This window comes from Caretta caretta, chromosome 2, assembly GCF_965140235.1.
Source record: "Caretta caretta isolate rCarCar2 chromosome 2, rCarCar1.hap1, whole genome shotgun sequence".
Taxonomy (NCBI): domain Eukaryota; kingdom Metazoa; phylum Chordata; order Testudines; family Cheloniidae; genus Caretta; species Caretta caretta.
In genome coordinates this window covers 266,747,819-266,772,984 of record NC_134207.1, presented here as the reverse complement: position 1 = coordinate 266,772,984, position 25,166 = coordinate 266,747,819, and the positions used below count along the sequence as shown (strand labels likewise).

The window sequence follows — 25,166 nt, the reverse complement described above, 5'->3', positions numbered from 1 at the left end:
CTCGGGGAGGGTACCGCACCGGAGGCGCAGGACCCTACCCTGGTGGGAAGGGAGGGCCGAGGGGCACGGCTCAGAGAGGCTGAGGCCTCAGACCTGGCCACTGAGGGGGAACCGGTCCCCATCCCTTCCCCAGCCGCTGAGTTCCAGGCCGAGTTGAGGAAAGATCCCTCCTTGCGGAAGCTCAGGGACCTGGCCGACCTCAGTGTGGTACGGACCATGAGGAGAGGCTGCCAGGAGAGGTTCCTGTGGGAGAAGGGGTTCCTATACCGAGAATGGGCTCCCACAAGGGAAGTGGAGTCCTGTGGGATCAGGAGGCAGCTGGTGGTCCCCCAGAAGTATCGCCGCAAGCTCCTGTACCTGGCCCATGACATCCCCCTCGCAGGGCACCAGGGAATCCGGCGCACCCGGCAGAGGTTGCTACAGAACTTTTACTGGCCCGGGGTCTTTACCACGGTCCGGCAGTATTGCCGATCCTGTGACCCCTGTCAGAGGGTGGGGAAGGCCCGGGACAAGGGGAAAGCGGCTTTGAGACCTTTGCCCATCATAGAGGAGCCTTTCCAGAAGGTGGCCATGGACATCGTGGGGCCTCTCAGCAGGACGACCCGGTCGGGGAAGAAATACATTCTGGTGGTGGTAGATTTTGCCACCCGCTACCCCGAGGCAGTGCCCTTAGCTTCCATTGAAGCAGACACCGTGGCCGATGCGCTCCTGACCATTTTCAGCCGAGTGGGGTTCCCCAAGGAAGTCTTGACAGACCAAGGCTCCAACTTCATGTCGGCCCTGCTCCGGTGCTTGTGGGAGAAATGTGGGGTCCGGCACGACTGGGCCTCAGCTTATCACCCCCAGTCCAACGGGCTGGTGGAGAGGTTTAACGGGACGCTAAAGATGATGCTGAAAACCTTTATGAACCAGCACCCACAGGATTGGGACAAGTACTTACCTCACCTGCTGTTCGCGTACAGGGAGGTGCCACAGGAGTCTACCGGATTTTCGCCTTTTGAACTGTTATATGGAAGGAGGGTGAGGGGCCCCCTGGACCTGATGAGAGACGAGTGGGAGGGGAAGGCCACTCCCGATGGAGAGTCAGTGGTGGAGTATGTCCTGATCTTCCGAGAGAGACTTGCTGAACTCATGGGCCTGGCCAGGGAGAATCTGGCCAGAGCCCAGAAGAAGCAGAAGGTCTGGTATGACCGCACGGCAAGGGCCCGTGCCTACGCCACCGGGGATCCGGTGATGGTTCTCATCCCAGTGAGAAAGAACAAACTACAGGCCGCCTGGGAGGGCCCTTTCAAGGTCGTCAAGCAGCTCAATGAGGTAAACTATGTGGTGGAGCTGTCGAACCGGGCGCACCACCGCCGGGTGTACCATGTGAATATGATGAAGCCATATTATGCCAGGGGGAATGTGGTGTTGGCCGTGTGTGGACAGTGGGAAGAGCAGGGAGATGACCCTTTAGTGGATCTATTCCCTGGGACTAGAGCTGGTTCCCCCCTGGAAACAATCCCCCTCTCGGATCAGCTAACCCCTGCCCAGCAAGATGAGGTCAGGGAGGTGCTGCATCCGTACCGACAGCTGTTTTCCAACCAGCCTGGACGCACTAATCTGACTGTCCACCGGGTGCAGACAGGGTCGCACCCGCCGATAAGATGCTCCCCCTTCCGAGTCACAGGGAAAACTGCTCAGGACCTGGAAAGAGAGGTCCGGGACATGCTGGCTTTGGGGGTGATCCAGCCATCTGCCAGCCCTTGGGCCTCGCCGGTGGTGCTGGTCCCCAAAAAGGATGGGTCGGTCCGGTTCTGCGTGGACTATCGGAAGCTCAATGCCATCACTGTATCTGATGCCTACCCCATGCCCAGGCCGGACGAGCTCCTAGACAAGCTGGGAGGAGCTCGGTACCTCACCACCATGGACCTTACAAAGGGCTACTGGCAAGTGCCGCTGGATGCAGATGCCCGACTGAAATCGGCCTTTATCACCCCTCTGGGGCTCTATGAGTTCCTGACCCTGCCTTTCGGCCTCAAGGGAGCGCCGGCCACCTTCCAGCGCCTGGTGGACCAGCTCCTGAGGGGGATGGAGAGTTTTGCCGTGGCGTATATTGATGACATCTGTGTCTTTAGCCAGACCTGGGAGGACCACGTGTCCCAGGTTAGACAAGTGCTGGACCGACTCCAGAGGGCTGGGCTGACTGTAAAAGCGGAGAAGTGCAAGGTGGGGATGGCAGAAGTGTCTTACCTGGGCCATCGGGTGGGGAGCGGCCGCCTAAAGCCGGAACCAGCCAAGGTGGAGGTGATCAGAGACTGGCCTGCTCCCCACACCAAAAAGCAGGTCCAAGCCTTTATTGGGATGGCAGGATACTACCGAAGATTTGTGCCTCACTTTAGCGCCATAGCCACCCCCATCACTGAGCTATGCAAGAAGGGGAAGCCAGACAAGGTGGTCTGGACCGAGCAGTGCCAGGAGGCTTTCCGGGCGCTGAAGGAGGCTCTGGTCAGTGGCCCAGTTCTGGCAAACCCAGACTTTGACAAGCCCTTTGTGGTGTTCACCGACGCCTCCGACACGGGACTGGGGGCGGTGTTAATGCAGGAGGATGAAAAGGGGGAGAGACACCCCATCGTGTACCTGAGCAAGAAGTTGCTACCCCGGGAGCAACACTACGCGGCCATCGAGAAGGAGTGCCTGGCCATGGTGTGGGCCCTCAAGAAACTAGAGCCCTATCTCTTCGGGCGGCACTTCACCGTGTACACCGACCACTCGCCCCTGACCTGGCTGCACCAGATGAAAGGAGCCAACGCCAAGCTCCTGAGATGGAGCCTGCTCCTGCAGGATTACGACATGGACGTGGTCCACGTGAAGGGAAGTGCCAACCTGATAGCGGATGCGCTGTCCCGGAGAGGGGGCCCCGAACTTCCCCAGGTCACTGGTCACAGTGACCCCGCTCAGTTCAGTCTCGAAGGGGGGAGAGATGTGACGATGTGACTCAGCAGGGAGGGGGGAGTGTTGACCTGGGAATGTGCCCTGGGGATGGGAGTCCTGAGAGCCTGTCACCTGAGCCAGGAGGGGGAGGGGGAGGTAACACCTCTGCCCGGGAATGTGAACAGAGGCTGCAGCAGGGAACCTGCGGGGTGAGTTGAGTTGGCAGTTTGGAGGCTGGGGGGAGGAACACAGGGAACCCCAGGGCTGGGGTCTAAGCTCCCTGCTCCCCCAGAAGGACGTGATTGAGGGGTCCTGGTTGTACCCACAAGCTCTGTTGTGGACTGTGTTCCTGTTGTCCAATAAACCTTCTGTTTTACTGGCTGGCTGAGAGTCTCAGTGGATCCCAGGAAGAGGGGTGCAGGGCCTGGACTCCCCCACACTCCGTGACATAAGCCACCAGCCCTCTGGGTCAGCAGGGAGTCCCCTGCCACTCTCCAGACAGGGCCCCTATTGGACAGAGATGCCAGGCCGCCAGGTGGGACCCCGCTGGGCGTCACCCTGACCCCGGGGGTCAGGGGCAGGACTCACGTGACGTTCCCGGCGTAGTGCTTGATGCGGAAATCCCGGCCGAACTCCATGGATTTGTCGGTGGTGCAGAGCTGCGAACACACGGTGGGCTGAGCCGGGAGGGCACAGGCAGCCAGCATCGGGTGCCCACACATCAGCGGGAGGGGGGTAACCCACCACCCCCCTGGGCACCACTGCAGACACAGGCCCTGTCCCCATTGCAGGCCAGTACCCCATACTCTGGTATGCCTGCCCTGGCATGGGGAAACAGCCCCCGTCCTCATGCCCTGCACCCCCCCTTCTCCCCTGCCCCAGCAATCCCCCCCTCCCAACTTCACTCCCACCCAGTGCCAGGCCAACGAACCGGGCAGCCCCACGAGGTGCCTGCATACCCAGAATGCACCAGTGAGCGACCCTCTGGCCCCCACTCAGAGGAGAGGAACCTCCCACCCCTCCAGCCAGAAGCGCTGGGGATTGTGGGGGGTGTGTGTGTGTGTTAAGGTTACAGGGAGGGTAAATTTGTCCCGCTACCTGCAGAATCCAAGGAGCTCCCTGAGACAGCGCCCCCCTCCCCCAAAGGGCCTTTCCCACCTAGCAGGACCCAGTCTCCCTCCCACTCCTGAGCCCTTTGTCTTCCCCACAGTGGGCGGCCTAGCCCCCGCCCACCTAGCCGGTGGGGCTCAGCCCTGAGGTGCCCGTGTGTGGGGCGTTACCTTGCGGCTGGCGTAGTGCGGGTGCTTGCCCAGCTTGGTGTTCATGGACTCCAGGAACATGGCGTCGGTGACCTGGCCCCCGGTCAGGCAGGCCTCATCCAGGATGGAGATGATGCCCTTGTGCGGCTGCTCCACCAGGTCCACGATAATCTGGTTGTTGAAGTACTCGATCTGGGGGGGGCAGGGCAGAGGTTACCGGGCACGGCCCTGGGGGAGCTCTGGGGTTGACCCCCACGCTGGGGGTGGTCACAGCTTGGCCTAGGGTCCCTCCGTGAACAATGGAACCCCTGAGCCGGGCGCGGGAGAAGCCTGTGTCGGGCCCCTCGGGAGACAATGTCGCTGGCTCAGAGCAGGGGCCGCAGCAGGCGGGAGTTGATTCCCCAGCAGGCGAGAGCTCCCTGGGGCAGAGCTCCTGGCCCAGTGCCCCAGCAGGAGCGGCTCTCGCTGTCCTGCTCCTGGGGGAGCTGTCTGCCCCTAGCCCTGGGTGAGGGTCACACAGATCGCTGGGAGGAGCCCTCCCACATGGCCCTCTGGGCAGGGACCCCCCACCCTTCCCCATCACGTGGGGTGCTGCCGCCCCCACGCTGCCCTCCGGGCGGGGACCCCTCGCCCTTCCCCATCACGTGGGGTGCTGCCGCCCCCACGCTGCCCTCCGGGCGGGGACCCCTCGCCCTTCCCCATCACGTGGGGTGCTGCCGCCCCCACGCTGCCCTCCGGGCGGGGACCCCTCGCCCTTCCCCATCATGTGGGGTGCTGCCGCCCCCACGCTGCCCTCCGGGCGGGGACCCCTCGCCCTTCCCCATCACGTGGGGTGCTGCCGCCCCCACGCTGCCCTCTGGGTGGGGAACTCCAACCCCAATGGGACACTGGCACCCCCACGCTGCCCCCTGAGCAGGCGCCACCCCCGCATGGGGCTCTGCACTCACATGCTGCCACTCAATGCCTTCCCGCTGATACTCCTCCTGCTCCTGCCTCAGGATCAGCTCGATGAACAGCTGCTGCAGCTTCTCGTTACAGTAATTGATGCAAAACTGCTCGAAGCTGCAAACCAGCAAAGTGCACAAGTCTCACGGTCTGCACCCCTCACTCCATACTCCCTTCCCCATCCCTCCGCCCTACTGTACGCAGCACCCCACCTCGCACTCTGGAGAACACACTGGGCTCCCGGGCCAGGGCTGGCTGGATGTGCTGGCTACCCCATGCACCTCTGCATTAGCCCCCCCCCCCCCCCCCGGAGGCACAGCAGCCCCCAGCCCCACCCACTCAGATCAGCACAGCCCCTGACCCACCGGCACCTGCCATCCAGTGACCCAGCCCGATATGGCCTTGCATTGGGGGGAAGGAGAGGGGGCCAAGCCTGTGATCAAGCTGTCAGGGGAGTGCACAGTCCGCGGCTCTCCCCTGAACCAGGCCTGGGAGCAGCAGGCAGACGGAGCCACCATCCAGCCCAGTGGATTGGTCCCTTGGGCTGAACCCCTGCGGCCAGCGACCCGCCCTCGCTCTCCCTCTCCTCCACGCGTGTCCCCAAGGCCCTCTGCACATCAACAGCTGCGTGCTACCTGGAGCCACTGGCCCTGGCAACCTGCCCTCCTCCCCCTTCCCCACCGTTCCAGGGTCGAGCCACAGCAAATCAGCCCCAGGCGTGACCCCAGCCCTGGTGCATGCTGGGAGAGGAGGCGGTGGGTAGGTCTGGGTCCTGCTGGGCAGGCCTCCGGCTGGGCTGGCTGCATTGCCCGAGGTGGCTGGCTGGGCTCTACCTGTTGCTTTTGAAGATCTCAAAGCCGTAGATGTCCAGCACGGCGATGACGGTGTTCTTGCCGTGGAGCCGGGCGTCGTAGTTCTTCACCTCGATGACGGTGTTGATGCGCCCCACGATCCAGCAGAAAAGCCGCTCGTAGATGGCCTGGGGGAGGGGCGGGGGGAGACGCCATGAAGCGGAAGGTTCCCCCTGGCAGCTAGTCCCAGGGACTGGTAAGGGTGAAACTCTTTCCACCAGGTGTGGGGCATTGTACCTTTCGGAAGCAGGCGTGCTTAAGCCACGCCCTCCGGGGGCGGGGAACTCTGGGTGGGTGGGGCTGGAGGTGGTTGGCACTGGGACATGTGGGGCAGGCTGATGTGCAGGTTTCACTACTGCCCCCTGCTGGATGAAATGTCATGGCTGTGCAACTTTACTGCCACCTAGTGGCTGCTGTGGATCTAAGCCTTAACCCTACTGCAGGATGGGGTGCACCTTTAGCACAGGGGCTGCGGGGTTTTTGCAGCTGAAGGCCCTGGGTTTGATCCCCACTGGTGCCCCAGTGTGGTATAACCAGCCACGTCCACATGGCTGCAGCCACGGTGCTGTCTGGAGCGGCTGACCCCAGGAAGGGCTTTGAGCAGCTCCTGGCCTGTGACCCTGGCCTGTTTCTATCCATACTCTTCCTCCCAGGCTCCCTGACACGGCAGCGTGGGTGCCTTGGATGGAGACGGATGTGGGGCACGTCAGAACAGCCCCACTCCAGGCTGCGGGGCTGGCTGCTGCCAGTTTAGTGACCTAATTTAACGCGTCCATAGTCCCCATCAGCACGGGATGGCAAACTAGCCGGGGTGCCACAGGCCCAGGGCAGAGCAGCCAGAGATGCCCAGTCTCTTGTGGGCAGGGTGACCGTCACAGCACAGGGTGAAGCCTGCCCCACAGCTGCCTGGCCTGGAGAGAGAGAGAATCCAATATGTAGCTGGGGGCGAGCTAAAGGATGGTTCCTGCAGCGGCTCAGCATGGGGGCTCGGCAGGGCCCAGCTCCCAGGTCCTCTACCCCTTTACCTTGGCGCAGGCGTCCCTGGCATAGTTGGCTTCCTTGGCGCTGTGACCCTTCTCGATGACCTCCCCGCCGCCCGTGGCCACTGCACGGTACAGCAGGGTTCTCAGCAGGCTCTCCGGCCGGGTGGAGGTCAGCTCCGCCAGCTGGGAGACCAGCTCCCTGTTCTCTATCTCCACGGCATCTCCCTCGGCGATGAAGCTCACGTTGCCCTGGAAATCCAGCGAGAGAGACGCAATCAGCAGGGAGAGGGCACTGGCTTCCCACTGCACGGGCCTGAGCTGGGGGAAGCCACCGGTGCCCCATGGACACTGGGATATAAAATCATTGAATCATAGAACTGGAAGGGACCTTGAGAGGTCATCTAGTCCAGTGCCTTGCGCTTGTAGCAGGACTAAGTATTATCTAGACCATTCCTGACAGGTGTTTGTCTAACCTGCTCTTAAAAATCCCTCATGATGGAGATTCCACAACCTCCCTGGGCAATTTATTCCAGTGTTTAACCACCCTGACAGGTAGGAAGTTTTTCCTAATGTCCAACCTAAACTTCCCTTGCTGCAGTTTAAGCCTATTGTTGCTTGTCCTCTCCTCAGAGGTTAAGAAGAACAATTCTTCTCCCTCCTCTTTGTAACAACCTTTTATGTACATATCTGCTCTAAGCCTTGCGAACGGTCCTGAGTGGGCATAGAAAACACACCGTGTGCAGAGACGCTAATGCACACACCCCGCACGAGGACACACAATGGACAGACGTCAGACAAACATGCACAGACCTGATGCCTAGAAACGCAGGGCCCGATTCTCCGCTCCCTTATGCCTCGTGTTGTCCATCCCGAGGGTTAACCACGAGGGTGGTTCACACCGACCAGTACAGGTGTGACCGGTGCCTGGGTACCAGGCTCAGGGCCAACAGAGGGGCAGCCACAGGAGTGGACCCAGCATGTTGTAGGGCAGGCAGGTGACGAGCCCACCCTGTGTCATGTCAGAAGTGGCACAAACTTCACCCCTTGCTGCAAGTCAGCTCAATTTCCCTGCCCAGGGTCAGCCGGCACCAGCCTGCCCGGACGCAGTCACAGGCTAGAAGGGTGCACGGGGCCTGGCTCTGCAGACTGAGAGTGAAGGCCCCATTGCCAGGACTTGGTCCTATGAGTGGCCACTTTTAAGGCGGGTCAGGTCACTGCACTGCCCGAGGCTAGGGTGACCAGGTGTCGGGTTTTTGACTAGAAAGTCCGGTCGAAAAGGAGACCTGACAGCATCCGGTCAGATCTATGGACCGGACACCCAACGTCTGGTTACAGCGGGTGGGGGAGGTGCCAGGTCATCACCATCATCCCCTACTCAGCTGGGGCCACCTCCTACCTGCGTCAGGGGCTGCAGCTCCCAATCCCAACTCTGCAGGCGGGTCCTTCCTGACCCAGGTGCGGGGCGGGGTGGAGGGGGAGAGCAGCGAGTGACAGGGAGAGGACGAAAGGGGGAGGGGCCTTCGGGAAGAGGCGGGGCAGGGGCAGTTCCTCGGGGGGACATGTGGCACCATACGTCTGCGGGCCAGTGTCTGCGTGCCGTCAGGTTGGCAGCTGGAGCCATGGGCGGGGCCCATTCCAGAGCGCTGCTAAGTGCCCTCGTGAAGGCTAACGGCCTGCCAACCACCCACAAGCTCTGCTCCCAGGGTCCTGCAAGACCCGGATCTAGACTCAATCCCAACCCACCCGCCTCCCAGGGAAGAGTCGCTGGCTTCCTGGGCTGCCAGGTGCTCAGCCCCGATCTGCTGCTGGGGTAGGGTGCCTGGCCAGGGCATTCCCGCAGTGCGCCCGGAAAGGTCGGTGGAGTCCAGCTCAGCTTGATGAAGTGCATTTCCCTTGAGCCCTCTGCCAACCAGCCTGGCATGTGTTTGGCTGGGCAGCCGGGGGGGGGGGGGCTCCAAGGGGCAATGCTCTGGGAGGATCCCCTCCAGATTTCTGCCCACAACTTCGGAGCAACTTGAAGAAATTCCTCCCCACTCCAACGAGGTATGACACCGAGCTCAGCACACGCTGGGCAGGGTTGTGGGAACTGAGCCCTAGAAATGGGTGTGTGTACCCCAAACTGACCCCGCCCCCATCCTGCCACGGGCCGAACCAGAACTCCACCCCCATCTCTGCCACAGGTCCAACCAGCACCTGCCCCAAACTGACCCCGCCCCCATCTCTGCCACGGGCAAAACCAGAACTCCGCCCTCCCATCTCTGCCATGGGCCCCACCAGCATCCACCCCAAACAGACCCCACCCCTATCTCTGTCACAGGCTGAACCAGAACTCCACCCCCATCTCTGCTATGGGCCCCGCCAGCACCAGCCCCAAACTGACCCCACCCCTCATTTCTGCTATGGGCCCCACCAGCACCCTATCCCAAATTGACCCCACCACTATCTGTGCTGGCCGGGCCGGACACGGCACAGGGGAAGGGATGTATCCGCCGACCAGGCCATCACTTACCAGGTGTAAAATAGTAGCTAGGATCTTGTAGACCGAGTCAATCTCCTCCGGGCTGAAGCCGATCACCTTCATGGCATCTGCCACAGCCTTGAAGTTGGACTGATCACTGGCCAGCAGCTGGAAGAAGCCGGGGGGGGCGGGGGGAGGGAAGAGCAGCAGAGAGAGATGAGCCGACGGTTTCCAGCCCTGGGGAAGGTGCCAGCTGCATGGCCCTGGAGTCCTCCATCTGGCCACAGTTCACACTGGGCCTGGGGAGCTGCAGGGCGAGCATCCTGCACCCACAGCCCCTCCCCGGGGCCTGCCCCTGCCCCAGAGAGACCATCTCTACCAGCAAGGGGATCGCTCAGGCGTCTTGGCCCACTCAGTCCTTGCCAGCAGCTAGTGCCCACGGGTACAGAGCCCCTGGATCCACTGAGAACTGGGCTGAGAGCCAGCAAACTCATTTCACAGTGGCCACCAGGCAGCCAGGAGGTGAGAGTGGAACTGATGATCTACCTAGCGCCCATCACTGCAGTGTCTTGCCTGGAGGTGAAAGGCTCGGTGGCCCTCTGCCTGGCACCCGGGGCCCCCTCTGAGCTGTGTGCAGCAGAAGCCATGTCCAGCTGGATTTCTCCAAGTCCTTCCTGCCCGCCTGCCCTGTGGCTCCTCTGTGCGATGGGGGAACGGGACGCAGAGAGGCGCCCAGCGAGGGGCATGGCCCACATTCAAGGCAGGGGCTGCAAGAACTGTGCTTAGCACTTAAGACAGGGCTTTCTCCCTTCATAGTGCTGGATGCACACGAACCCTTCACAGGAACCATGATTAGCCCCCCATGGGGAATGGGACTTCAGCCTAATGGGAGCCCTGGTGGAAACTGTGTGGGTGCATTAGACAGCAGGTGGCTGCAGCTCCCACTGAAGTCAACGGGATTTGTGCCTGATTACACCAGGGATACGTTTGGTCCCGGAGCACCCCAGCAGCTCCCTCCCTGCAGAGTGTCGAAGCTGCACCCTGCCCGGGCCAAGGGAAGCCCACTGATCTGATCGCCCAGCCATGAGATGCCTGTCGGGAAGCCAGGGCTTTGCTGCACTGACAGCCGGCTCCGCCTGTTCCCGTTCCCCATGGCGAGCCGCCCACCCAGCCCCTGCCTTCCCCATTCCAATGCTCAGGCACAGGAAGATCCCTGGGCCCAGGTTTCCAAGGGACCAGTGATTTGGGGGGCCCCAACTTGAGACCTGTAGAAGGGCCTGATTCTCAGGGTGGGGGCTCAGCACTTTCCACAAACCGGGCCCGGGTCTCTGGGTGGGTGCCCCCAATCACCAGTCACCCAGGGAACCCTGAGGAGCCTGGCGTGGTCCCCCCGGGCGTGGAACCAGGACTCACATTGTTGCTGGCGCCCTCGCTGGTGAAGCGGTAGGCTGCAGGGTCTCTGCAGAGATGGAGGGAGGCCAGCTGAGCGTCCGAGGTCCCGAGAAGCAGCTGAGGGGGAGAGACAGGGATGAGACCCCCTTGTACCTGGGGCATGTGACATTGCGCCCCCAAGCTCTGGGGGATAGCGAAGACCGGGCACTTGCTGCCCGGCAGCTGGGCTCTGGCTGGCCTCTGAAGGCAAGGGAGCTCGCCCAGCAGAACCCGGGCGAGTGGGTGTTCCCAGGGAAGGGGCAGCCGGAGAGGAGGCAGGGAGCTGAGACCCAGCGAAAGGACGGGGGGTCAGGGTAGTGAGGTGTTGGCTGGCGAGGAGGAGGAGCAGGACTGTGGTGCTGAAGGTGGGAGGAAACTGGCCTAGCAGTCGGGTGACCAGATGTCCCGATTTCATAGGGACAGTCCCGATATTTGGGGCTTTTTCTTATACAGGAGCCTGTTACCCCGCACCCCGTCCTGATTTTTCACACTTGCTGTCTGGTCACCCTACCTAGCAGCCTCAGCTCTGCCCTCCCAGCCCAACCTGTGCGGGGGAGCCAGGAACGGCTGGGCCCCATCCTCAGGGCGGCCGACTAACGTGCTCCCTACTGGGCCAGGGCTGAGCGAGAGCCAAAGGAGGCGGGCGGCTGCAGCGTGCCACAGAGAGTGTGGCTCAGCAAGGTGACGGCACTCACTTCCCTGGCTCCTCTGAGTCACCGGCCTGCGGTTACCCGCCTGGGGCCCGGCGCGCTATAAATAAGGGACACGCAGCAGCAGCGGAAGCCGCCGGGGCATCGCCGGCAAGTCCCTGCACCCAGCACAGCCCCGTTCTGCACTGAGGCCTCTGCAGCACCCAATTCCCCGGGCGAGCGGGATCCTCCTCTGCCCCCAGCCGGGCAGCAGCCGGGGGCCTGAGCGCATAGGACTGGGGCTGACCTGGGAGCAAAGCTTCCTGCCTGGGCACAGTCGGCAGGAAACCCACAGGATGTGCCCCTGTGGCTGGTGGGGTGGGAGCCCATGAACCTTCCCCACTTCCCCCTTGTTCTCCCTCCCTCTCTTTACTGCGGCTGGCTGGGCTGCTGCCAATGAACTCATCGCAGGCTGGCTCTGCCTGGGCACCACCCCCAGCCGCTCCCTTCTGCCTTGGCACCTGCAGCACACCCGGCCAGCTCTGCCAGGGCATCCTGACATTCCTGCAGCTTGCGCCCTAGCTTACTGCTGGGGGCGGGAAGCCTAGAGGCCCTGGCTGAAACCAGACTGGCATCGGGCCCCACTAGAGAGACCTGGGTGGGTTCTGGGGGGCATTTCCCTGTTCTACTGATGAGCGCACTTCCCATCCATCAGTCATCTTTATTTAGTCACCTCCTTATCCCCTCCCCTTCCCCTAGGGAGCCAAACCCTGCAGACTCCCGGGGATCCCCCCGCACCACGGACTGCACCGTTGCCCCAGGATTCCCCCCCCGGTTCACCTGGTAGAAGGAGTGGAAGTTCCTCTCGCCTGGCTGCTGGTGGAGGATGCGAGACTGCAAGGGAAAGCCCAGAGGAAGTCAGTGCCTGCGGGGGCCGTGTCTCGCAGCCCCAGGCCGGTCCTTGCCACGCACCATCACTGTGGGTCCCATGCTGGCACACACAGCTCAGCCCCGGTTGCTAAAGAGTCACCGCCAGCTGCCAGATTTGCTCCAATCAGAGACAATGGGCTGGTGAGACCAGAGAAATCCCCTTGTCTCAAAGGACACACCAGTCCCTGGTAAAGGAAACTCCACACCCAGAGCGCTGGCAGCTGAAACAGGGTCGGTCACTCCCTATGCCTCAGGGAGCCTCTCCGGCAGGACGGCCATTGTCTGCCCTGGGCTTCCCACCTAGCCCCCTTATTTTGCTGCAGGATGAAACCAGCCCTTCGAGGTTCATGCAGCAATGTAGCAGCCATCCTGGCCTTCTGGGTGGGAGGCCCTGCTGAGGTCCTGGCCACCGGGGACTGTTCAAGAGTTGGTCCTCTTTTTCAAGAGAGCAGAGGCGTTAACTCCAGTGTCCTGGCTAAACGCCGGTAAGTTGCTACAGCCTGTCCGCCTCAACTCTCCCTGCAGCATGGATCCAATGGCCGTCTTCTCTTCCTGCCCTAAGCTGGGGGGTACACTAGTAAACAGCTGCTGCGTTGCCCCCAGAGGTGGCTGCATCCAGTGAGGGGTGAGACGATTTCTGTGTGTGCAGTGCTTTGGGATGAAAGGCATCCTGGGAATGTCAGAGACTAAGGGCAGGCCTGGGAGGCAGTGGACCAGAACTGAGCCTGTCACTGAGAGAGGCAGAAGAACCAAACAGGAGACTCGCGAGCCAGCTCCAGGAGAGCTCACCAGAAGGGCTTGTTGCCCTTCGGAATGCACAGGGTCTAGGATACTTCGCACTCGGGGAGCACATTTCCTGGGGGGATCTCAAAGCACGTGACAAAGGCGGGTCAGCGTCCTTCTCTCCAGAGGGGGAAGTGGGGCCCGGACATGATAGGGTACCACAGCACCCCAGCGCCAGGGCCTGTCTCCTGACCCCCAGCCCACACCACTAGACGACACTATCTCTAGCGTGAGATCCCCTAGGAGGGCCGCACGACCTCCAGGCCATTGGATGCTTAGAGGTGATGGCCACTGGGCTGTCTCCCAGCCCAGCAAGGACTGGTACCACGCCTGGATGCAAGGCCCAAAGGCCACTCCTCCTGACCACAGCAGGCCGCAGGCCCCAGATGCCTTTCCCCTGCCATCTCTTCCCTTGCTCCGGGGCCAGTCACAGGAGCTAGCCTCCCTTCCGGCAGCCATCTCCATCTGAGATCTCTCAGCCCCTTGGCTGAAATGTCAGAGCCCTTTCCAGCCGGGTCTGATAACCGAACAGGGCTGTCCTGCCCGGAAAGGGGCAGGCCGCCCTGTGACGGGAGGGCACAGGGACCACGCTAGCACACCGCGATTTCTAGGGTTTATCAGAGCCGACTCAGGCCAGGCGGGAGCTCTCAGCCAGTCCAGAGAGGAAAGCCCAGCTAACGCCCCCCAGGGTGGAGCTGTGGAGTACCAAGGTCCCTGCTCTCCTTCAAATACAAACAAATGACAGAGGAGTTGCTTGCTCAGGAAGACGTGCTGAGGAATCTAGGGAGGGTCCCCGTGTTCCTGAGGCCTGGCCCTGCCTGCTAGGTACTTTCCAGCGCAGCTAGAAGAGGGCCGATCTGCTTGGAAAACATCCAATTATCTCCCCAGAAGGCACCTCTGGAAGGCCACATTCTGCGCCTGCTCCCCAGACATGTACCTGCCCCGGGCACAGCCCACTGGGCCTCTCAACCCTGCAACGTTTCTGTCCCCCGCCAGGGGGGAAGGGGTGATTTGATCCCAGCTTCTAAGTCCCAGCATGGGGAACAGGTATTTAGCAATGGGCTCTGCAGTCTAGCAGGCAAAGGTCTCACGCCATCGGATGGCTGGAAGTTGAAGCTAGACACAGTCAGATTGGGAAGAAGGTATCAGTTTTGGACGGTGAGAGTAATTAGCTATTGGAACAATCGACCAAAGGCCGGGGTGGAGTCTCCATCACCAACAATCTTTCAACCAAGAATGGAGGTCTTTCTAAACCATCTGCTCTAGGAATGATTGTGGGGCGGTCTCTGGCCTGGGCTAGACAGGAAGTCAGACCAGATGATCATGATGGTCCCTTCTGGCCCTGGGATCGATGAAGGGCACTGAGCAAATGGTGCTTCATTTAAGGAGGAACTGAGTCCTTCCTCCCCTTACCACAGCCCGGGTTAAAAGGAAAGGGGCTGCCGGAGAGGGGCTCTTCCAGCCCAGGGTAACGGTGACTCTCTAGAGAGGGAGGAGGGGGCTCGAGGCTCATACCCCATCTGGAGGCATGGCAGGGTGAATTATGGCAAAGCCCGAGCTTCTCATAGCCACGACTTCTCAGCCTCTTCCACCCAGACCCCGCGACCTGACCCGCACGCGAACCAGCCAGATGCCGTGCCGCAGGGGTACTGCTCTGAGCACTGGGCCCGTGGTGCCCACCTCCATCCTCTTCACCCGGGAGTGTACATTACCCGTCCCCCTGCTTCCCTTCCCCTCCGCAGCCCCAGAGGCAGGCCCAGGGCCGTACCTTCTCCAGGAGGTAGTTGTTGATATGGCCACCGGTGGGGTCCCCCTTGAAGTCGAAGTTGATGTCCATGTATTTGCCGAAGCGGCTGGAGTTGTCATTGCGGTTGGTCTTGGCATTGCCGAAGGCCTCCAGGACGCAGTTGGACTTGAGCAGCACGTTCTTCACCCTGGGCCAGGCGGGAAGCAATGAAGGGAACGTCACAGGGGGCCAGGCTGCGTTACCCCCCAGAATCGGGATTGGCACGTCCATAGGCTTGCAATGAATGAGCCCCCCGCTCCTATTTGCACCCAGGGACAATCCGCAGCACTTGCCACCTCCTGAGGGTGGTGGCAGCTGTTCACAGGGAGGAAGGGACTTGACCAAGATCACCCAATAGGTCATGGGCAGAGCTGGGAACAGAACCCAGGTCTCCTGAGTCCCAGCCCAGTGCACTGGCCACAGCCTCCCAACCGTGCCAGGATGCTGCTGTGACCTCTCACCTCTCCACCTCTTCCCTCTGGCTGGGGTTAGTGATGGCCGCAATGTACTGCATGATGTATTTACTAGCTTCCGTCTTCCCAGCACCACTCTCCCCTGCAAGACAGACAGACAGGATGGGAAGAGGACAGCAGGACGGGCGAGGCTTTGCTGCCCTAGGTTACTGCCCACCTCCCCTGGCACACATCTAGGAGGTCAGAGGCCACTTGTTAGCTCCCAGGCACCATGTTGGTGGTGGTGGTGGGGGGGTTATGACCCCGGCGGCTGGTGAGCTCAGGGCTGTAGCACAGAGCCTTCGGTACCAGCACAGCCTGCAGGAGGACAAGCCTCTACCAGCCGTCCCTTGTGGCCAGCCCTGGCCTGGCAGGGCCCTGTCCGCCGGGCCGGTTCAGTCCTTGTTCTCATGCAGATTTGCTGGTGATGGGCTGTCAATATTATGGACATTAGGAACTGCCCTGAGGCTGCTGAACTCAGCTCTCGGATGGCCAGGCATGGCCATAATTGAACCGCTGATCTTGCAGGGAAAGGCTCTGGCCCCCAGCTGAGCAGGCAGGGTGGGAGCAAGGTGACGCCTGGGGGAGGAGGGTAGGCAATGCCATCTCTACACTGCTGGCTTCCAAGGTGCCCTGTGGGCAAGGAGGAGCGGGTGCAGCGCTGCCAGCCCGATCCCAAGGGGACGTTTGTTCACAGCCTGAAGCCCCAGATGACTCCAGCTACTTGGGGGTTCCAGCTCAGGAGGGACCCAAGACTAGAATTACAGGAGCACGTGGGGTCAAGGGCTGGTCTAGCTGGGGCTGCTGCAGAATGGGCATCAAATCACACCAGGACAGGGGCAGCAGGGGGCTGTGGACCGGGACGGAGGTGCCTCAGCAGAGCTGGGTGGGAGCCCAGCATGTCGGAGTGATGCTCCATGGGGTGGCGCTGACAAAAATCACAGGAGGAGCCGGGGTACATGCTCCTCTTCCCCTTCTACGTGAGTGCGTGTGTGGGACTGACAGACAGACAGAGGGGTTCTGGCTGCCACTGCCCACTCCAACCTGAGATGACGATGCAGGTGTCTTTGGCTCGGCGTTTCATGGCCTTGTAGGCGGCGTCGGCCACGGCATAGAGGTGCGGCGGCCGCTCGTACAGCTCCCGGCCCTGGTACTGCTCGATCACGTCCTTCCCGTAGAGCTGCGTCTGCTTGTAGGGGTTCATGGAGACCACCACCTCACCGATGTAGGTGTAAATTCGCCCCATCTCGAACCTGCAGGGACCAAACCCGCTCAGGCTACAATGGAAACGCCGCAGCCACCCGGCCTCACGCATCGCCCCCGAACAAGGACTGTCCCTGGAGCTTTGCCTTCCAACAGTTCATACCCCCACGAAGCGGCACTGCCTGCCAGACTATGGAGCAGGACCCCTAGGGCATAGTCACCCCGCAGGGCGCTGCCCGTCTGATCCACGGAGCAGGGCCCCTACGACACAACCACCCCGCAGGGCACTGCCCGTCTGATCCACGGAGCAGCCACCCCTACGACACAGCCCTCCCGCAGGGCGCTGCCCGTCTGATCCACGGAGCAGCCACCCCTACGACACACCCACCCCGCAGGGCACTGCCCGTCTGATCCACGGAGCAGGGCCCCTACGACACAGCCACCCCGCAGGGCACTGCCCGTCTGATCCACGGAACAGCCACCCCTACGGCACAGCCACCCCGCAGGGCACTGCCCGTCTGATCCACGGAGCAGGGCCCCTACGACACACCCACCCCGCAGGGCACTGCCCGTCTGATCCACGGAACAGCCACCCCTACGGCACAGCCACCCCGCAGGGCACTGCCCGTCTGATCCACGGAGCAGGGCCCCCTACGACACAGCCACCCCGCAGGGCGCTGCCCGTCTGATTCACGGAGCAGCCACCCCTATGACACAGCCACCCCGCAGGGCGCTGCCCATCTGATCCACGGAGCAGCCACCCCTACGACACACCCACCCCGCAGGGCACTGCCCATCTGATCCATGGAGCAGGGCCCCCTACGACACAGCCACCCCGCAGGGCACTGCCCGTCTGATCCACGGAGCAGGGCCCCCTACGACACAGCCACCCCGCAGGGCGCTGCCCGTCTGATCCACGGAGCAGCCACCCCTATGACACAGCCACCCCGCAGGGCACTGCCCGTCTGATCCACGGAGCAGGGCCCCCTACGACACAGCCACCCTGCAGGGCGCTGCCCGTCTGATCCGCGGAGTAGCCACCCCTACGACACAGCCACCCCGCAGGGCGCTGCCCGTCTGATCCACGGAGCAGCCACCCCTACGACACAGCCACCCCGCAGGGCACTGCCCGTCTGATCCACGGAGCAGGGCCCCCTACGACACAGCCACCCTGCAGGGCGCTGCCCGTCTGATCCACAGAACAGCCACCCCTACGGCACAGCCACCCCGCAGGGCACTGCCCGTCTGATCCACGGAGCAGGGCCCCCTACGACACAGCCCCCCCGCAGGGCACTGCCCGTCTGATTCACGGAGCAGCCACCCCTATGACACAGCCACCCCGCAGGGCGCTGCCCGTCTGATCCACGGAGCAGGGCCCCTACGACACAGCCACCCCGCAGGGCACTGCCCGTCTGATCCGCGGAGCAGCCACCCCTACGGCACAGCCCCCCCGCAGGGCACTGCCCGTCTGATCCACGGAGCAGCCACCCCTATGACACACCCACCCCACAGGGCACTGCCCGTCTGATCCACGGAGCAGCCACCCTTACGACACAGCCACCCCGCAGGGCGCTGCCCGTCTGATCCACGGAGCAGGGCCCCTACGACACAGCCACCCCGCAGGGCACTGCCCGTCTGATCCACGGAGCAGGGCCCCTACGACACAGCCACCCCGCAGGGCGCTGCCCGTCTGATCCACGGAGCAGCCACCCTTATGACACAGCCACCCCGCAGGGCACTGCCCGTCTGATCCACGGAGCAGCCACCCCTACGACACAGCCACCCCGCAGGGCACTGCCCGTCTGATCCACGGAGCAGCCACCCCTACGACACAGCCCTCCCGCAGGGCACTGCCCGTCTGATCCACGGAGCAGGGCCCCCTACGACACAGCCCCCCCGCAGGGCACTGCCCGTCTGATCCACGGAGCAGGGCCCCTACGACACAGCCACCCCGCAGGGCGCTGCCCGTCTGATCCACGGAGCAGCCACCCCTACGGCACAGCCACCCCGCAGGGCACTGCTAGGCTCTCTGATGGAAGTATACTGCCAACACGGCTTCTTGTACCTTCCTGTGAAGCAGCTGGCTCCAGCTCCAGCTCCGGCTCTGCTGGAGACAGGGTTCTGGGCTGGCGGGACCCCACTCTGATCCAGCCTGGCAATTCCCTGCTCCCCTCTCCGGAGCTCCGCCCCCTTCATTGACCAACTCCCCCACCCCCTGATCAGCAGCGTTCCTAGGCCGAACTCCAGAACCAGCACCTGGCTCACACCGGGCCATTGCACTCACGGCTGGTCCCTCCATCCCTGCCCTGGAAACAGTTTGTTCACCAGCGACCTCACTGAGTCAAAGCAGGCCACTGGGTCGAGACTGCCCCAGCTGCCGTGGCTGGGGTTCTGTGGGGATTGGTACCATGCTCCCTGTTTGGCACCTCGGTACCACTCATTCCTGGGTTACTGAACACCCAGTGTCCCTGCTTCTAACCCAGCAGTGGGCAGTGCTCCACTGGGCATGCAGAAGGGGCACCCCATTCCCATGGGACCTGAGCTTGTCTTTAAAAATGGTTCTAGCCCTGCTAGTTGGGAGGGGGGGCCTTCTGAGCTGCAGTCACTGGGCAGATGGGGTACATGCTGGAGGTGGGGAGGGCTTTAATCCAGGACGTTAACGATCGACAATTGCTGGGTACAGCTAGACGAGCTCGCTCCATCACAGTGGCAGGGGAAAGGTTGGCATGTACACATGGAGGACTGGCAGCCACACGCCAGGCAAGGTGTGGGTGTGTCACGCTGTTAGCTCTGTGCTCGTAGCTGCTGGTTGGGGGTCCCTGCAGGGCCAGTGAGATGGGTGGCAGGAAGAAAGGGGTGAGAGAACAGAGAGGGACAGAGGGATCGTGCGCTGGCCTCCAACTGAGTCAACTCACACCCACCACGAGGGCCTGGGAGGAGGGGACCGGCTGATGAGGGGCCTGGAAGTGCTTCACACTGCAATTCTCTGGTGGCCCGGCTGCCTCGGCGCTCGGCCTGCCTCGCACGCGGCCTTTTTGCAGCCGTGGCCTCTTGCATTTGAAATTAGCAAGGCATCGGCAGGGTGTCCCATTCGCACTTCTAACCGCATGGCGTGGCCGCGGGCGCACTTCAGACACGAAGCCAGCCTCCAGCCACCACCAGCATGCTCCTGGCCCCAGCTGCAACCCCATCTCTAACCGGACCTAGCCAGGGTGCACCAGGCATGCTCCTGCTCTCCCTGGCCCCCTGGAGCCATCTGCTGTCTCTCGGTTCTTATGGGGGCCCGCCACCATGGCCTCTGAGCCCCTACCTAACTGAGTTCTGCTGGGCCCCATCTGCCTGGGGTGTGTCTGTGTGGGAAGGAGGGAGTGGGCTATCGCTAAGGGTGGGCTCCACGGGTGAGGTCCCAGGAGACACCGAATCCACCCAAGGATGAGGCCGTCCCACTTGCAGACACTGAGAGACAGGGGAAAGCTGTGCAGGGGTGGCTTATCCCACATCCTGCGACTGTGGCTTCTCACTCCTTCCTCTGAAGCAGCTGGCGCCAGAGACACGAGCCCAGACTACATGCGCCTTGGGTCTGATCCAGCCTAGGTCCCTGTGGCCTGGCCCTTGGCTAGCACGGACAACAATCAGCACATTCTGATGGACTGCAGCATCTCTGGGATGTGTAGGGGCTGACAGAGTGCAAAGGCTTCTGGGACATGGAGGGGGGCAGAGGATTCTGGGGTCACAGGAGAAGGATGGCTTGGGGGCCCCAGCAGCGGCAAAGCCGGCTCTCCCTGGGACGGGAGAGGTGTGTGTCGGAAGGGGGAGCCTACTCGGCAGTGGTGAAACCAGCTCTTTCCTGTAAACAGGCAGAGAACCAGGAACTCCCTCCCCGTGAGAACTCGGCCAGCCCGGAAGGGTGTGACTCAGAGCAAACCTGGCTGCTCCCCACCTGCTGGCTCTGTGCTTCAGCAGGGGGACATGCACTGGGAGATAAGTGAGAGCCGGGCGAAGCAGGCCCTGATCTGGATGTCTCGACCAAGGCCACAAGCAATCTGGAGAAGGGCCCCGGCACTCCACAGCCATCACTGTACCCACACGCTGCCACCATGCAGGGCTAGCTCTCCTATGCCCAACTCCAGAGACACGGGCCCCATAGTCTGGGTAACAGATCTCCTTGTCCCAGGTCCTTCACCTTCTGTCCCTTTATCCAGGGAGCTCACCGGGTTGCCTGGTCCAGCACTCCCCTTGCCTCCCTGCTGTGGGCAATTCCTCCTGATTGCCCACAGGGCTCTTCCTTTAAGCTCCTTGCCGGAAGCCCACCTCCTGCTCCCAGTGTGTCTGGTTGGTCTGAGTAGCCCCTTCCTGGCTTGCAAGCCTCATTATCTCCTGACCCCAGCTGCAATTCCATCTCTAACCAGATTTAGCCAGGGTGCACCTCTTCTGCACTTAAAGGGGCTCAGTCCCCCTAGGCCAGGGAGGATCTCCTTCAGCTGCAGCAGTATGAGGGGCTTGTGATCCGACACACAGTTGAGTGGTTCTTGTGTCCCACCCAGCAGCACGTGTACACGCTAGCCAGGACATAAAACAGTGTGGCCGTTGCGTCCCACCAAGTCCAGCCCAGCACCGAGCTGTTTTTCCAGGGCTGGCTGCCCTTTGCAGAGCTCCCAGCCCCTGGAGTGCCTCTCACTCAGGATGGCCACACAGGAGTCGTGGCTGGCAGCCAGCCCCGATGGAGCTGGTGAGATATCGGCACAGACAGCAGTGCCGGTTTGGTGCGGGAGCCCAGAGAAGAAATGAAGGCATGCCAAGGGAAGCCCCTGGTCCAAGGAGGAAAGCACAAGGATCTGGCTGAGTTTAGAGGAAGAGGATGAGCAGATGTGTGTGTGGGGAGGGGGGAGTTGGAGGGAAGGAAGGGAGATAATCTGTCCCCAAAATCCTAAAGCGGCCTGGATGGGATGATGACTCGTTACTGACACCTGGATTCTATGGTTGGAACATTCCAGTCCCATGGTGACACTGGAATCTTAAGTAGTTGGGACGATCAGCTGCTCAGCGACTCAACTGGAGCATCCGGCAGGCGAGGAGCCCCCCTAGCGAAACCAACAAGCATGATGCTTAAGGCAGTGTCAGTGGTGGTGCCTTTGAGCGTGTCATGTCTGGCTGGCCCCCTGGTATGGGGGAGGTAGAGGGGAAGCTGCTGTTCTCCCTGCCTCACAACACAAGAGCAAAGGATTGAAATGTGGCCAATCCAAAACGGACACGAGGAAACACATGTTCACACAAAGTGTAATAAGCTAGTGGAACTCATGGCCACAGGAAGTTGTTGAGGCCAAGAGCTTAGCACAGTTCAAGGAGGGGGTTTTATGGAGAACAGGAACATCCAATGTTATCACAGTGCACCTAGGATCAGACTGGAGCTTTCCAAGCTCAGCTCCCAAAATCAGCTCTGCCCATCAGTATCACCAAAATGAGACCCCATTTTCAAAATCCGGTCATGGACTCACAGCACCACTGGGCTCCATGGGCCTAGCTCCCTGAGCGGGGAAAAGCCAAGCTGCAGTAATTAACCAACACTACCCAAATGAGACACTGTCACTCAGCGAATCATGCTGCCCTGTAACCCTCCGGCTCCATCCTTACACAGGTGATGAAATAGTTAACAGTGTTGCCATATCAATTATCGTCACTGGACATCTGAGTTATCCGCTGCCGGAGATGAGTGGGAAAGTTCACACCTCTCCGAGACAGCGTCTGCCAGACTCAGCTCTGCACGGCTTGTGTTCAGGTCACCGTCTGGAGGGTTTCTTTGCAGCCAGATCAGCTTGAGAAGGCCTTTGTTTAAAAAAAGGAAAGCACTGATTCTGGAGAACCAGCCTTCCATTTCAGAGCAGGGCCAGCGGGCGTACGCTGGCTGTTTCGAAGCCTTGCCGTTAATGCTTAAAAAGAGATCTGGAAGGGATTGAACCCCTCCTGCTCCAGGGTCGAAGCCAACCTGTAACTAACAGAGGTCAGGTCTGAGACCTGGCAGGAGGGAGAGGGAGCAGATTATCCCATCTCAGCTGCTGCACTGTTCTTACACCTTCCTCTGAAGCAGCTGCTGCTGGCTCTCGCCAGAGACAGGATCCTTTGGACTAGCTGGACCTTGGCTCCGATCCAATTGCTGGGGCTGCAGAAGCTACTCAAAGGACACTTCACCAGAGATTGGGAAGACAGAGTTTACCGAGAGCTCAGCAGGAAGCACCAGACTAGGACACGTGAGGGGGGGTTCTGAGCCCACCTGTGTTCCTGACACACTGTGGGAGTGTGGGCAAATCCCTGCCCTGCCCCCTGCCTCAGTTTCCCCATCCATAAAAGGGGGATCATGATACTGAGATACATCCCCAGGGGAGGGGTTATAGGATTTGTTAACTGCAGCTGCGATGCTTTCTCAGCCAGCTGCCTTGTTGCCAGGGCTGGGAGAGCTCAGAGCTGCATCTCAGAAACACTCCCGAGGGGGACACCGAAGGGAGGGGACATAAAGGAACACGCTGCCGACAAGGGAGCTCAGTGCCGGGGGTTGGTTAAAGTCCCAAAGGGACCAGAAACAATGGCTGAGAGACATACAGCCAACAGGCCCACGGCCCGGCCAGTTCAGCCGGCGATGGGGCTGTCGGTTCACGGCACATGTACAGCTCCCAGCACAATGACACCCCAGTCCTCAGTGGGGCCAGCAGATACGACCACACTACACATAACAGGCCACCCGTCCTGCTGGGGGCTCAGCTCAGCCCAGGGCGATTGCAACCTCCTGCCTGCCCAGAGGATCCTCTGTGTCCTGGAGAGCTGCTTTTGTAACCCTGTCCCTGTGCAAGGGGATGGGGCAGCTGAGCAGAGGTTAACCCCTTGTTCACCAGGGACTGGGTACAGTCCCTGTTACCACACAGGATTACATGGCCTGATCTGGAAAGGGACTGTCCCCACCTTTGGGTGCTCAGTGCCTTTGGAGACCAGCCCATGGCAGTTTCTCCTCCTCGCTCTCTCTGTCCTTGCAATCACGGCACCCTTCGGCATGCGGCTCCAGCACCGCCCGGCCTATCCCAGCAACTTTCCTCCCTTCTGGACCCTCAGCATCTCCTGAGGCCCAGCTGGCTCCTCTGGGCCGCCCTGGCAACCACGGCTGGACAAATTCATCTTCACAGGCTCCAGCTTAGGTGTCACCCCCTCCCCAGCCCTGGGACAAGCCCCCCAACCCCACCCAGCTACCAGTCCTTCCCCCATCTGCTCTGAATGGCTGCCTAGAGACGACAAGATTTCTGCTTTCGCGCATCAGAGGCAGTAACATTTAGGACACCCCTCCCCCTCCTGGAGTGTGTAACATCCCCTATGAGGAGAGAAAGACCAGTCCAGACCCAGACCGGAGCTTCCCCAGCCTTCAGGGGTACGTCTGGGCCCACCTCTTGCTGTTTTTCTGTGTTGAACAGGTGCTTGGCGCGGTACAGTTCTCGCAGGCAGCCCGGAGTATAAGGGACTACTCCAAGCACCAGCTGAGGGAGCTCTCCTTTTGCCCCCACGGCAGGGATCTATGGGTGTGAAGCTGTAGCTGCAGGGCTCTAATCCGGCCGCCCTCTCCACCCCACATGTACAGATCGACAGGACCCCACAAGCCCTTCAAGCGCCCCACCTGCAGAGGGGCTGCTTTGCTCCTCTCTGGGGGGGTGGGGGGGAAGCACAGTCCCGGATTAGCACCACACCGTGACCTGGCTAAAAAAAACACCTTGAAACGGGGCGAATCAAAAGGGTCCCGCATCCTGCTGGCACGGCCGGGGGACAGTCCGGCAGCACAGCGCCAAACCCCACGCTGGAAGTCAGCCCGGACGCCAGGGTTCGCCCGCAGGAAAAGCACCACGGGAATGTTACTGCCACCCAGCCAGCAGGTTCTAGGCATCCGAGCTCCCCGAGGAGACGGTCCCACCAGCATCACAGCGCCCCCTAGCGCCAGGCTCGGTGCCGCCGGGCTGCAGAGCGCCTCCCGCTGACTCACCCCCGCGGCTGGCTGCTGCAGCTGGGCAACCTGCCCCCTGTACCCTGACCTAAAACAGGTCCAGGCCCGGGCGAGCCAACAGCACCCGAAGCCCAGCTCCCCTCGCTGCCCCGCCCGCCCCCTTCCCGCCAGGGGCCTCGGACCCCAGCGCCCGCTTACCTCAGCTTCAGGTTCTCCATGAAGTGCTCCATGGTCACCTGGTCCAGGAGGACAAAGTCGGCCTTGCCGAACTCCAGGCTCTCCTGCTCGGCCATGCCGCTGGGGGACGGCGAGAGGCTGGGCGGCGGGGGAGCGAGCACCAGCCTGAGGAAAGATGACTTTCAAAACCCAGCCGCGAGCTGCCGGGGCTCAGCTTCCTGTGCGGAGGCTGATTGAGCGGCGGGGCGTGGCGGCAGCCAGGGGGGTGGGGTCACGTGGTCGGCCCTGCTGAGCGGGAACCCCACGTCGCCCCCCCACCCCGTGGCCCTGGGAAGGGTGGCTGGGAGCCCCTCTGCCCATCTCCCGCTGGGCTGAATCCTGCCCCTTTCAGTGT

The 25,166-nt window shown here is 61.7% G+C and overlaps 1 protein-coding gene across 1 annotated transcript in view; it reads right to left on the bottom strand.

Annotated features, from left to right (window-relative positions):
• Positions 1-24,981, bottom strand: part of MYO1G (myosin IG) — a 71,045-nt gene extending 46,064 nt beyond the window's left edge. The window contains exons 1-12 of the mRNA XM_048837312.2: positions 24,794-24,981; positions 16,465-16,673; positions 15,430-15,523; positions 14,951-15,116; positions 12,310-12,363; positions 10,823-10,918; positions 9,461-9,577; positions 6,994-7,200; positions 5,951-6,096; positions 5,120-5,234; positions 4,194-4,364; positions 3,502-3,572 (exon numbers count right to left, since the gene is read on the bottom strand). Coding sequence (XP_048693269.2) covers positions 3,502-3,572; positions 4,194-4,364; positions 5,120-5,234; positions 5,951-6,096; positions 6,994-7,200; positions 9,461-9,577; positions 10,823-10,918; positions 12,310-12,363; positions 14,951-15,116; positions 15,430-15,523; positions 16,465-16,673; positions 24,794-24,888 — 1,541 coding nt within the window. The 5' untranslated portion in view covers positions 24,889-24,981. The remainder of the gene's footprint in view (positions 1-3,501; positions 3,573-4,193; positions 4,365-5,119; positions 5,235-5,950; positions 6,097-6,993; positions 7,201-9,460; positions 9,578-10,822; positions 10,919-12,309; positions 12,364-14,950; positions 15,117-15,429; positions 15,524-16,464; positions 16,674-24,793) is intronic.
• Positions 24,982-25,166: the final 185 nt, after the last annotated feature.